General features: G+C 39.2%; 3 protein-coding genes across 4 annotated transcripts; 2 read left to right on the forward strand and 1 right to left on the reverse strand.

Annotated features, from left to right (window-relative positions):
- Window positions 1–514: 514 nt before the first annotated feature.
- On the reverse strand, window positions 515–2583 carry LOC306962547 (retinol dehydrogenase 13). The gene is made up of 8 exons (XM_079555724.1): window positions 2353–2583; window positions 1890–2033; window positions 1595–1786; window positions 1345–1506; window positions 1115–1231; window positions 822–1026; window positions 611–737; window positions 515–535 (listed from the first exon to the last, which is right to left on the reverse strand). The coding sequence occupies exons 1-7, from the start codon at window positions 2423–2425 to the stop codon at window positions 641–643; spliced, it is 990 nt and encodes a 329-aa protein (XP_079411850.1). The 5' UTR covers window positions 2426–2583; the 3' UTR covers window positions 515–535; window positions 611–640.
- Window positions 2584–4303: 1720 nt separating this feature from the next.
- On the forward strand, window positions 4304–6551 carry tmed3 (transmembrane p24 trafficking protein 3). The gene is made up of 3 exons (XM_079555623.1): window positions 4304–4512; window positions 4711–4956; window positions 6145–6551. The coding sequence occupies exons 1-3, from the start codon at window positions 4366–4368 to the stop codon at window positions 6376–6378; spliced, it is 627 nt and encodes a 208-aa protein (XP_079411749.1). The 5' UTR covers window positions 4304–4365; the 3' UTR covers window positions 6379–6551.
- Window positions 6552–8773: 2222 nt separating this feature from the next.
- On the forward strand, window positions 8774–11968 carry LOC306962550 (isocitrate dehydrogenase [NADP], mitochondrial-like). 2 transcript variants are annotated; one of them, XM_079555730.1, is made up of 11 exons: window positions 8774–8946; window positions 9117–9208; window positions 10041–10206; window positions 10279–10439; window positions 10501–10644; window positions 10734–10870; window positions 11023–11174; window positions 11263–11375; window positions 11455–11552; window positions 11634–11726; window positions 11824–11968. In XM_079555730.1, exons 1-11 carry the CDS (start codon window positions 8826–8828, stop codon window positions 11909–11911), a joined length of 1365 nt encoding a protein of 454 aa, XP_079411856.1. In that variant the 5' UTR covers window positions 8774–8825; the 3' UTR covers window positions 11912–11968. The 2 variants fall into 2 exon arrangements, with proteins under 2 accessions (XP_079411856.1, XP_079411855.1); XM_079555729.1 differs by having other exon boundaries at window positions 11455–11726.
- Window positions 11969–12575: the final 607 nt, after the last annotated feature.

Genomic DNA, 12575 nt, shown 5'->3' on the forward strand with positions numbered 1-12575 from the left:
TAAAGTGAAGACATGCCATTGGATAATTACGGCCAAAAAAAATAGGTTTCATTGATGAAGCGCCACGTGCCCCACAATGCCAGGATTTATTAAGCAAATTATAAAAGAGTGGATCAGAATTAAGGAGACTTTATAGACATTATTATAGCAAGATCTTGGGGGAATAAAATACATGCAACTCCTGATAGAAATAAAGGTTGTGATATTGCAGATGTTTACTAAAACAATGCCAAATTAATCTACATATTAAACTATAAACTACCTTTTGGCGAGCAGACAGTGCTGTTAACTGGGTTATTGTATAGTACTCTGTGGTGGACAAGATGTGTGAAAATTATCTGTGTCACCAGTGAATCCTGGCATTGTCGTTTTGGGATATGTGAGTCGCAGGACACACTGATGGTAAATATAGTAGTTTTGATCGTTTTTAATAGTTGTTCTGATGATAATTGCTTGAGCAAACTGTATTTAATATTTTTCCATAAAAACTGAAATGTATATTTTTGTTTGGGCTGCAGCGTTTGAGAGTAACCAACTAAGGAACAGTGGTGGTATAGGAGACACAAATTAGCATTATAATTATATTATGTGTTTTGAAAGAGAAAAGTACCAGTCATTTAGTGACACATAATGCAGGTGTTCAACCAAGGCCGACCATAGAAGCACTGAGATCCCAGAGCCTCTTGGCAGCAGCATCATCTTGGGCTTGGGGGGCTGGCGTCTTACGGGCACAGTCACTGCACAACCACGAACAAAAATAATTATAATTCTTCACAAATCACACAATTTTCTGAAGACAGATCTATGAGAAGAGTACTTGCCTGTAGTAGAAGCCACTATCGTTGGCCAGGCTCTCCTCCACAGCACAGTAGATGGTGGTCTGAGCTCCTTCCCATGGTGTTTTGATGAGCATCATCAAAGGCATTGCAATCACCTTCTTCCACACAGCCAGTGTGGGGAACAGGTGGCGACCCAGCTCAGTACGAATGACCCCAGGATGCAGACTATACACTGTCACACCAGATCCTACAGGACAACAATAATATGTTAAATGTCAGGAAAACAGTACATTTTATTTTAGGATTCATACTGCTGAATCATCTGATAGACATACCCTGCAGTCGATTAGCAAGTTCTTTGCCAAAAAGCACATTTGCAAGTTTACTTTGACGGTAACTTATTTCACGTCTGTAGTCCTTATCCAGGTTGATATCATCAAAATGTATCTGCCCTGAAAACACAATAGCATTATTCCAGGAACGTTTTAGTTTTCGTCCTTGGAATCCTGTTTTTCTCAACAACAAAAAAATCCAATGTAGAAAAAAATAACAATGACCCCTCTACCTTTCTCATGTGCGAGGCTGGACACAATGACAATGCGACTTGGAGCAGATTTCTTCAGCAAGTCAAGGAGACAATTAGTCAGAAGAAAGTGTCCCAAGTGGTTTACGCCAAACTGCATTTCAAAACCATCTTCTGTTTCCCATTTTGGACACATCATGATACCTTCAAAAGAAAAGTTTAAAAAAATATATAATTTCCTAGAATGACACAGTAATTACTTTAACTAAAAACACTTAAAACAGCAAAACACCTGCATTATTGATGAGGATGTCTAAGCGTGGCTCATTCTTCTCTATATCTTTGGCCAGTTCTCTGACTGACTGCAGACAAGCCAGATCCAACTTCTTCACCAACACATTGCCATTTCCGCTTTGCTGCCGGATCATGTCAGCAGCAATGTGGGCTCTGGTCATATCCCTGCAGGCTAGGATCACTCTGGCCCCTAGAAAAGTCCCATGGTTCATTACACAAACATTGGAAACACAATGAAACAGATTTGAAAAGCCAAACATTGTGATTTATGAATGTTTGCTTTTAATGCTGACCTCGTTTAGCCATGTCCAAGGCCGTCTCTTTCCCAATGCCTGTGTTAGCGCCTGTGATTAGGACTGTTTTTCCATCCAGCCTGACCTTGCTGAGACAGGCTCTCCCAGCCATCCACCTGCGAATGGCCAGTAGACCTGCCCCTGCTTTAAAGCAAACAATCAGGTTTTTTATTTTTGTAATGTCATACACCTTTTGCCTACATTATATCCTGAGCAGGCTTATTTCATCCTTTAATATACAATTACATGCCTTTGCCTTGTATCAAAGCTGATTCCAAATATAATAGATTGGAATGTACATTTCATAATTTAAATGCTGACCAGCCTATACAAATAAACACAATTGTTCATAGATCTATTGAAGTTGCAATAACAGTGAGGATCATTGACGTAATAAGCCAGTGTATGAAACCTTATTAGTAGCCTAGAACTATGGATATTTTAGCATAAGTTATATGTTTACCTGCAACGAAGGCAAAAGTGGCAATGGAATGACTTTCCACAAAGTCCTTCATTGCCTCCACGTAGTTTGACATCTTTGTCCTGATGTTAATTCACACGTTGTTTTTTTTAAACCTTCGTTTCGTCTGCATTAATGACCAACTACAAACGAATGTTAAAAAGCCTTAGGCCGATACAGTAGCCTACAGTGGATACGGTATGTGTATCTTACGTATTCTTCAATGGGGCGTGTCACAATCTCTGGCCGGAAGTGAGCTCACGGGGCGTCCGCGCGGGGGTTTCATAATAAAATACCCATTGCAGCTGGAGGTCCATGATAAGACTGCGGCCCCTGTACAGTATTATCTATGGCTGCGGCACATACGGCGGTATCTGATCTGTCCCCGGCGTTTGGGGCTCCAATCCTGGCTCCGGCAGTTAATAAACAAAATAAAATAAAAATCCTCTTGTTATTATTTTTAATTAGGCTATTTACAAAATGACTTGATTCTTGATAGAATCGATTCACTTCACTTGATCATGACTTGACTTTCAAATATTTATAGCTACTTGCTTGTCTTGTGAAATAAAGTGTAAATGTAGCGATCTTGCAGGAAATAGTAGGCCTAATAGTGTAATAGTGTTTGGTTCTGTTATTATGTGAATAGTTCAAACAGTGGTTGTGAGTCAAAAAGCTGTTCTGAAAGGAAACGAGTTCTTCATTTTTTGTTTTGTTTTCTTTGCTATTGTTCCTTGTTGTTGTTTTGTTTACACTGATTATACTATGAGAAATGAAAAGTTCATCATTTTGAGTTGGGGGTAGGCGCTCATAAGCTTTTGCTTCAGCCTACTCCTTTTGAGCAAAATGTATGCTCAAATAAATAAAAATAAAAATAAAAAAATACACAAAACCTATTTCAGTGACATGGCCAGTCCAACTATATTTTTGGCTAATAAAATGAAAACTTCATCTACTGTTCTCTCTTGTGGTGAATTCAATTATACTGACAGTACTTAGAATACAAAAATAGCATTTAATATACAAATAGCCAACTTAGAGAATGTAAATATATATTTTGAAAAGGGGCCAGTCCTACATCCCAAGTTTCCACATAATTACCCCAACTAAAATGTAAACACTTCCATGGAAGCACAAAAACCTCACAGCATCACTAAGTGGATGTGGAATAAGCTACTGTAAACAAATGCACTCACAAATAATTTAATGCACTACTCAAATAGCTTACACTTCCCTGTAGTAGAGTCCACTGTTAACTACAAGACTTTCCTCTACAGCACAGAAGATAGTATGAAGCATAGACTGTGGAAGTGACACAAATTGATTAAAGGGAATGTGATTTTGATAAATGTGAATGTGATAAAAGTATGCCTACGTCTGATATAAAAACACACGTAAAATGACTCATATTGATATGTAATTTAAAAAAAATCAATTCACAAATAACACATTAGCGTCACCCTTATTACAAATAATCTATGTTACAAATATTGAAAAGAGAAAACATTCTGAACCCACCGCTGAATGTTTAATCATGTAATGTTAACAGTTATTTCAGAGTGTTGCAGACATCAATCATCCATCACCAGTAAGGCCACTGTTCCTGGGATCTAAAATAAACCTGCATCAAATGGCACAGCTTTCCACAAAGTCCTTCATCACTGTAGTTTTCCAGTACTTTGAAGTATGCATTTTCATTATCTTTAATTTCCAAAATTACATGCAGTTTTGCTATAACACCCTTCAAAATAAAAGCGTTTCAAATATCTCTCAAGAAAAAAAAAGTGTGTTTTTACATGAACCATTTTACGGTCTGGAATATATATTATCAATTTAATTAATGTGTGGTATTAATGTGTGATGTGTGTGATAAAACAGATATACTTATACTTTTATTTATTTTTCAATCAAAGTCGTACCGGAAGTTGTTTGTGCCACGTCAGAAGAACAACAGGTAAATGAGAACGTAAACCGCTATTATATCTGGCTCACGCTCACGCATCAGTATTCTCCTTCATGATGCTGTATTCGCAACTTATCAGTTTGTTTCTGCATGTGGCTTTTGTTTGGGGGACGGAGCTCACGTTTGAGCTTTCGGATAACGAAAAGCAATGTTTTTACGAAGAACTGGAAAAGGGCGTCAAGTTTGATATAGACTACCAAGTAAGTGTGCAACTTCTCATTTGTTACAATGTTGCAACAAGCAGCTGTCAGTCACTGAGGCACTTGTGAAATGCCTAGAAACTGCTGATGAGCATTATTATGTCCATGTGGTAGAATGGTGGTTACATTCTACTTTTATAATAACTTGTTTATGACATTACTGACTTTTTTCCCCTCTTCAAAATCCTTATGTTTCAGGTGATAGCAGGGGGTAACTATGATGTGGACTGTTTTGCCACGGACCCACACAATAATCAGTTGTACAATGAGAGGAGAAGGCAGTATGACAGCTTTTCCAACATCACAGCCCTGAAAGGAGTCTACCAAGTGTGCTTCAGCAACGAGTTCTCCACTTTCACAAATAAAATAGTCTATCTCGATTTCCGCCATGGTGGTGAGCAGCCACTGCTCCCAGACATGACTCAAGGTACAGCACTCACCCAGGTAAGAACCAGATGACAGGGTATCACACACTGTTTTACCTTGCATTTTTGAACTTCCCTTGTGAACTGCACTTTTAAGTTGATCTCTTAATTGCTCTGAAGGGAATAATGTCGGCTGTACATTTCTGTTCACTTCAGTCAGTTTAGTATTCCATTATTTTCCATATCTATTATTCATTATTAGTATTATGACCATCTGTCTGCCCGCCCGCCCGTCCGTCCGCCTGTCTGTTAAATACATTATAGTCTAAATATATTAATGTGCACTGTGCTCCTTATAATTGCCCAGACAGCCAAGACGCTAAAAGCTGTTCTGAATTTATGCATGTGTGTTCTGTGTATACGCTTGACTAAAGGCCCATTTCGACAGCACAAGACCAGTTCGGTTCACTTGAGACCGGTTCATTTAGGGAAGGGCAGCGCCCGCAAGTTTGTGTTTCAAGTGCCTTTAGGATAAAGTGGTCTGGGTCGTTATGGGAGTGGCCGAGGTCATTCATATGCATGTGACAGGCAACAACCACAGCCACATCACTGTGCTTTAGTCCTGCATCAAAACACCTTTGTATATGCAAAAATTGGCCATTAGGTGGGACAGAGTACTCATCAACAAAAAAATACTATGCAATTATTCTATATTATGCCCTTTATATTGAACAGTGATAAGAAAATCATATTTGAATGTTTTCCCATCCTCATTTATAAAAAGAACTTTAATATAGCCCAGTTCTCATCCATACAGAAGTGAAAGTAAAAATCAGCTGTGCCATGTGTTAACTTTGACTTTTAAACGCTCATACAGAAGTCATGATAGAGCCTGATTTAAATTTGTGAAGAGAAAGGTAACTTTGAATATGCAAGGCGACTATTGTCTTTCACAGGCCTGACCAATCAGAGTGGTGACAAGCCAACCTCTCCCAAAACTGGTCTAGTTTGCAAACCTCTCCAGACCTCATGGCTGAAGTGGTCCGGGACTGGAGTGGTTTAGACCCCCCTTTGGGAGCGGACCGGTTCACTTTTGGCTGTCGAAACACCCTCAAACCGCTTTGGTCCGTTCCAGTCTGGTCCTGTCGAAATGGGGCTTTACTTACCTCCGACCCTCCATTATCTGTATTGTTTATATTTGTGTCCATTTTAACAACCTTCTTCCCCAAGCCATAACCTGAGGCTGATGAGATCTTCTTTTGTTAAGCTGGAGTCAAGCTGCGTGGCCATTCATGAAGTCCTGAAGGTGGCGGCTGAATCGCAAACTTGGAACAGACTCCGAGAGGCTCAGGACCGAATGAGGGCGGAGCATCTCCTGGAGCGTGTTACTTACTGGTCCATCGGAGAAACCGTCCTCTTGTTTGTAATTGGCCTTGGACAAGTCATGATGCTCAAGAGTTTCTTCGGTGAAAAGAAAGGCCCTGTGGCAGCCAGTACATGAAGTTAATATACAGGTGGAATTGTGCGCAGAAACACTGTCTTGACTGCTCAATGTGAAAACAAATGTTCTTTATTTGAGAACCTTTAATAATATATGTATATTTTTTACAAAACCAAAACCGGACACATTTAAAATAGCCTTCCTTTGTGCCTTGTGGATGAGAGACCAAAGAATCTACCATAGCTTTTAATGAAATGTATTCAGTAGGTGGCCTTACGTCAGACTGTTACTGTACACTGCGTTCCAAATTATTATGCAAATTGGATTTTTGTGTCAAAAAGGTAAAAAAAAAAGCAATAATAATGAAACTCATGGATGGTATCGTGTCTTGGGGCTCTATGAATCACTGACATAAATCTCAGAGACCTGGGATTATTAGTTGTCAGGTTAAGCCCAGTTAAGGGAAAAACTACTGAAAAAGGGTGTTCCACTTTATTATGCAGATCATCATTTTCAAGCAATATGGTAAAGAAAAAGGGACTTTCTGCTGATGAAAAGTGTGAAATAGTTGAATGCCTTGGTCAAGGTATGAAAACCTTCGATATTTCATGAAAGATTAAGCTTAATCATCATACAGATAAGAGATCTGTGGATGATTCAGAGCACACTCCGTTTTGTGCCGATAAGGGCACAATATGGAGTTGCATAATAACTTGGAACAGTGGATTTTGAGGTTTTTACTATATTTATTTTTGAAAAAAATACTGTTATCACTAGGAAATTTTTTCCACCACATTTAAATGATCCTCTACCAGTTAAAGACTTAAAAATTATGCTGACTCTCATTTGAGTTGACAATTTAGAAAATCTTAGAAAAATGTCATTTGCATAATAATTTGGAACACAGTGTACTTCCAATGTTTTATAAAGGTTTTAAATATAGTAGGGGAGAGTGGGTTAATTTGATCTACCCATTATATTTTTTTCACAGTCTATTTTGACACCCACATTTGTAGGCTGTGTAAAAGATGTTTTTTTTGTCTTTTACCAAAAGGTGATCAACTGACTCTCCTCTCACTTAAATATATGAATGTTTACGATTTGCAGTCAAGAATTTACTTCAGTAACTGTATGTGTTTTCATATGTATCTACTTGTGTTATTTGTTTCAACGTGGGACTGTGGGCTCTTTGCTGAATGTCTGTGTGCAATTTAGTGTGAAACTTTTAGGCTCTTGTTAATTTAATACTTTGTTTAACCTCTTAACCCCCGACCTGAACTGAGCACATTTTCTCCAAACAAAGAGCAGCAGGAAAATGACAAAAAAAAAGGGATGAAAAAGCAACAAAAGAGCAACAAAAAAATGACCGAAAACGATGAAACAAAAAACAGCCAAAAAAGAGTAACCGAAAAGTGACGAAAAAGTGACAGAAAAGCCACACAAAAAACAATGAAAATGTGGCAAAAATATGATGAAAACCCAACAAAAAAGTGACAACAACGCAAAGGAAAAAGATCCATTTAGCCCAGTTTTGTAGGTCTTAGCTTTCAAATGAGGCGTTACTGGCCTATAGGCTGTGACCTTATGGATTTGAGTAAAGCTGAACTGGAGAAAATGCACTTGGTGGGGTATAAGAGGTTAATGTTGGGGGACTATATTTGTATCAGGGTTAATTTTGTCAACATATTTTAATTTAGTTTTAGTCTTAGTCTTTTGACTAAAATGTAATGTAATTTTAGTCGAGATTTTGTCAAAAAAATCTTTTCAATTTTAGTCTAGTTTTAGTCGACTTTGCATTGATAATATTCATTATAGTCATATTTAATCTTGTTCCTCTGCTTCATGGAGCTGCTCCACATGAACAAAGCTCAGCTGATCCTCTGGCAGTGAATTTACATAATCTGAGGCTCTTTCAGACGGTCAATAGAAGTTTGGATGATTTTAGTTTCTCCTTTTCATTTTTGTTTAGTCTTATTTTAGTCGACTAAAATATCTGGACATTTTAGTCATAGTTTTAGTCTCATGAAAAACTTTTAATTTAGTTTTAGTCCAATTTTAGTCGTCAAAAATAACACTTTGACTAAAATTAAGACTAAATATTTTAGTCGACGAAATTAACACTGATTTGTTTAGCGATTGCATTATGTTATTGTGTGAATGTGAAGCCACACTTGTGTAATAAAGTGCCTTATTATTCCAAAAGTTTCATATGATTGTGTTCACCTCCAGAGTTAGAATGCAAGAGGTTATAGACTATGTTTGTCTTTTGTAACAAGTTCAATCACAAAACTGAACTAAGCACTGAGGAAATTAGGGAAACGTTTGTCTGAACTTGAACCTTTATTGATCCACGAATCCCAACTCCATGCGCTTTCCTCTAATTGGCTCAGAGCGGGTTCATTGCCCAATCATGTGCCAGTTTCGTCAGTAGAACTATGCGGACGTGTGCCTTACCTCCTCTTGACAAGCTACACTTTCATTCATAAGTCCAAGGCGCTTGAAGAAAGATGTCCAGCTGTCTCAGAGCGCTGACCAACGTGAGGCGGGTCGTAAGCGCAGGCCTCTCTCAAAACCCCGCACTGTTCGCACCTGCTGCCGCCCCCAACCACAGACGGCCCCAAAGGAACTGTAAGTAAAATGAAACAGTCGGTACTCCAGGCCTAAACTGCGCAGCAACTCGCTCAAACTGGAATATCGGCGTTTAGATGATAGCCTATAATAACTAAGGGATTTGCTTGGGGTTTGAGCATCGTTTCTAACATTGTTTTGTAATAATCTTGAGTGTAAATTATTCACAGATGGAACTAAACGCATCAAAGTCGATAACCCAGTGGTGGAGATGGATGGAGATGAGATGACACGAATAATTTGGGAATTTATTAAAGAAAAGGTAAGAGGACATAAGGCAGACACACGCCCTAACCCAGGGGCAAGTGTGCTCGGTGGAGGGCCAATTTCTTCATTGTAAAAAGACCAAGGGCCGAACCTGACAATTTTAGCCAAAAGTGAAGCTTACAAATGCCACCGCTGTGCATAATATATGACCTAATTTGGTGGTCTGTTTGGACATTTTTAAGTAATTGACAGTATTTCTCACATCTTTACAGTACTTCACCCCATAAGCGAATACATTTTCTCCAGTTCGACATTTCCCAAATCTAAAAAGCTACTTGAAAACAGCGGCAATGTGAGGAAAAATGGTAGATCAGTTTTGATGATCTTAGCTTTCAAATGAGACGTTACTCCTATCTCCTATATCCTATATCCGTGGTACTTACAGGCTGCAAGCTCCAGTCGAGATTCTTTTTTAGATTTGGGTAAAGCCAAAGGCAGGGGTTAAGAAGTTAAACTTTACAATGGTTAAAGTACCTCTGATTTGTGTAAAGTTATTTCTCAAAATCATCTTGAGGGCCAAAGGTTCTTTGCTGGTGGGCCGAATTTGGCCCCTGGGTCTGACGTTACCTACCCCTGCCCTATACAGTAGCTCTTTTGAATGTGCCATGTCAAAGCTCCAATCCATTGTGGTGCACTGTGAGTTCTGCTACAGTTGCCACCTCAATATTAAATTTTGTTGGTTACAGTAATGGTAGGTAAAACTACGAGCCAGCATTTTCTCTTGATGAGCTTGACACCTCACAAGAACTGGATATGGTGTCACACTCACAACATTTTGGCTTCGTCAGACGTTCTGTTAGCCATGAATCTGTGTGTTGTCCCACCAGCTGATCCTTCCCAATGTGGAAGTGGAACTGATGTATTTTGACTTGGGCCTGCCATACCGGGACCAGACCAATGACCAGGTCACAGTGGACGCTGCTTTGGCCACTCTCACACACAATGTGGCTGTCAAGTGTGCCACCATAACACCGGATGAGGAGCGAGTAGAGGGTATGTTTGACTTGATTTCTGTATACTGTATATATATATATTTTAAAAAAAATTCTTGAAACATTTTATTAGAGTTTAAGCTCAAGAAGATGTGGAAGAGTCCTAATGGCACCATCAGAAATGTTTTGGGAGGAACTGTATTTCGTGAACCGATTCTTTGTAAAAACATCCCTCGTCTTGTTCCTGGTTGGACACAGGCCATTACCATTGGCCGACACGCATTTGGCGACCAAGTAAGACTAAGACATGTAGTTAAAGTGATTTCCTGGTTGATGATTTTCATTTATTATTCAGTACAGAGCTACAGACTTCGTGGTTAACAAGCCGGGCAGGTTCACCATGGTTTTTGCCCCTGCGGATGGAAGCCAACCAAAAGAGTGGGATGTCGTTGACTTTCCGTCTGGAGGCTGTGGAATGGGAATGTACAATACAGATGATGTAGGAAATACTACACTTTTGGGGGTGTTAATTTTGAGCATATTTTTAATGTCAGCATTAACAGCACAATGGATTCTTCTCTCTACCAGTCCATCAATGGGTTTGCTCACAGCTGCTTCCAGTACTCCATCCAGAAAAGATGGCCTCTGTACATGAGCACCAAAAACACCATCCTCAAGGCCTACGACGGACGTTTCAAAGATATCTTTCAGGAAATCTATGAAAAGTAAAACAAATATCCATATAACATGTGGAAACACGATCCAATATTTGCATGCTACAGCTTCTATTCACTTTTCTATACTCTGTGAAGGAAAAAAAAAATACATGAATTGAACTGTTATCACCAGAATAATAAAAAATGTATTTCCCCCCCAGATTTTATAAAGAAAAATTTAACAAGTTGGCTATTTGGTACGAACACCGTCTCATTGATGACATGGTGGCACAAGTCCTCAAGTCTTCTGGAGGTTTTGTTTGGGCCTGTAAAAACTATGATGGAGATGTGCAGTCTGATATTGTGGCTCAAGGTTAGTCCACTAAGCCAGTAGTTTACAACAGGAGCATTTCCACACTCTTAGAAAAAACTCAAAAGCTATTATATTGTTAAACATACAGGTTTTGGCTCTCTGGGTCTCATGACGTCTGTGTTGGTGTGCCCTGATGGTAAGACTATTGAAGCGGAAGCAGCCCATGGCACAGTCACCAGGCATTATCGGGAACACCAGAGGGTAAAGTCTCAACTAGTCACTGTTAATTTAGCATAATATTACACTGAATGCTAAATAGACACATACTTTTGCTCTGAAGGGAAAACCTACAAGTACAAACCCGATTGCAAGTGTCTTTGCTTGGACCCGCGGCCTGGAGCACAGAGGGAAACTGGACGGAAATCCGGACTTGATCAAGTTGGTTATCGCTCCTATTGGCGCACATTCATTTACAGCCTTAGTGGAAGACTTCTTTGTATTGTGTGTAATGTTTTGCAGGTTCTCACAGACTTTAGAAAGGGTATGCAAAGAAACAGTAGAAAGTGGTGTAATGACCAAGGACCTCGCAGGCTGCATTCATGGTGTGGCCAAGTAAGTAAAATATAAATATATTCTCTATATATGGAGCAAAACTCATTCAGAAGGTTGGGAGCACAGATTAATGTCAACTCCGCTGTCCCTTTTACAGCTGCAAACTGAATGAACATTATGTGAACACATCAGACTTCCTCGACACAATAAAGGCCAATCTGAACAAAGCTCTGGAAAAGTTATGAACGTATTTATTAATTTTTTTTTAACCCTTCATTTGTTTTTGTTTTTATTATGCAGACTCGTGACACTGACTAGTGATATTTTCTTATCTGTACCAGTCAATAAATTCACATTCCTGTATTTTTGAAGCTGGTCATTTTTTTTTTATTGCACAACAGAGATGGTTGACTGTTAATACTGCCTCCAAAGATTATTCAAATGTAATTAGATTAATTAAGTATAATCCAAACATTAATTGATATGAACAAGGAAATCCATGGTTTGTTAGACATGATAAGTCAACTCAACAATTATATCATCTGCTATTTTAAGAAGAAGATCTTTATTTATATAGCGCCTTTCACAGACATATAGTCACAAAGCGCTTTACATGAGACAGTTGTACATTCACTCCACACTCGGTGGTGGAAAGCTACGTTTGTAGCTTCAGTTTCCCCTGGGGGAGACTGTCAGAAGCGCTTTCGCGACTACACACGTCTGCGCCAACGGACCCTCTGACCACCACCATTCACTCACACACATCATTCATCCTGGCCTATTGTGCATGTTTTTAGTGGTAGGGGAAACCGGAGTGCCCGGAGGAAACCTACGCAGACACGGGGAGAACATGCAAACTCCACACAGAAAGGCCCCGTCTCTGGTGGGAATCGAACCCGGACCTTCTAG

The sequence above is a fragment of the Gobius niger genome (assembly GCF_951799975.1).
Source record: "Gobius niger genome assembly, chromosome: 4".
NCBI classification, from domain to species: domain Eukaryota; kingdom Metazoa; phylum Chordata; class Actinopteri; order Gobiiformes; family Gobiidae; genus Gobius; species Gobius niger.

What these genes read in the sequence shown, in the direction of transcription:
- LOC306962550 (XM_079555729.1), top strand. Translation starts at nt 8,826, where the DNA reads ATGTCCAGCTGTCTCAGAGCGCTGACCAACGTGAGGCGGGTCGTAAGC. An exon ending in GACACGCATTTGGCGACCAA is followed by an intron (nt 10,440 to 10,500) that starts GTAAGACTAAGA and finishes TTTATTATTCAG; the next exon opens with TACAGAGCTACAGACTTCGT. An exon ending in GAATGTACAATACAGATGAT is followed by an intron (nt 10,645 to 10,733) that starts GTAGGAAATACT and finishes TCTCTCTACCAG; the next exon opens with TCCATCAATGGGTTTGCTCA.
- tmed3 (XM_079555623.1), top strand. Translation starts at nt 4,366, where the DNA reads ATGATGCTGTATTCGCAACTTATCAGTTTGTTTCTGCATGTGGCTTTT. An exon ending in AGTTTGATATAGACTACCAA is followed by an intron (nt 4,513 to 4,710) that starts GTAAGTGTGCAA and finishes CTTATGTTTCAG; the next exon opens with GTGATAGCAGGGGGTAACTA. An exon ending in AAGGTACAGCACTCACCCAG is followed by an intron (nt 4,957 to 6,144) that starts GTAAGAACCAGA and finishes TCTTTTGTTAAG; the next exon opens with CTGGAGTCAAGCTGCGTGGC.
- LOC306962547 (XM_079555724.1), bottom strand. Translation starts at nt 2,425, where the DNA reads ATGTCAAACTACGTGGAGGCAATGAAGGACTTTGTGGAAAGTCATTCC. An exon ending in CTTGGACATGGCTAAACGAG is followed by an intron (nt 1,787 to 1,889) that starts GTCAGCATTAAA and finishes GGACTTTTCTAG; the next exon opens with GGGCCAGAGTGATCCTAGCC. An exon ending in CATCCTCATCAATAATGCAG is followed by an intron (nt 1,507 to 1,594) that starts GTGTTTTGCTGT and finishes TTTCTTTTGAAG; the next exon opens with GTATCATGATGTGTCCAAAA.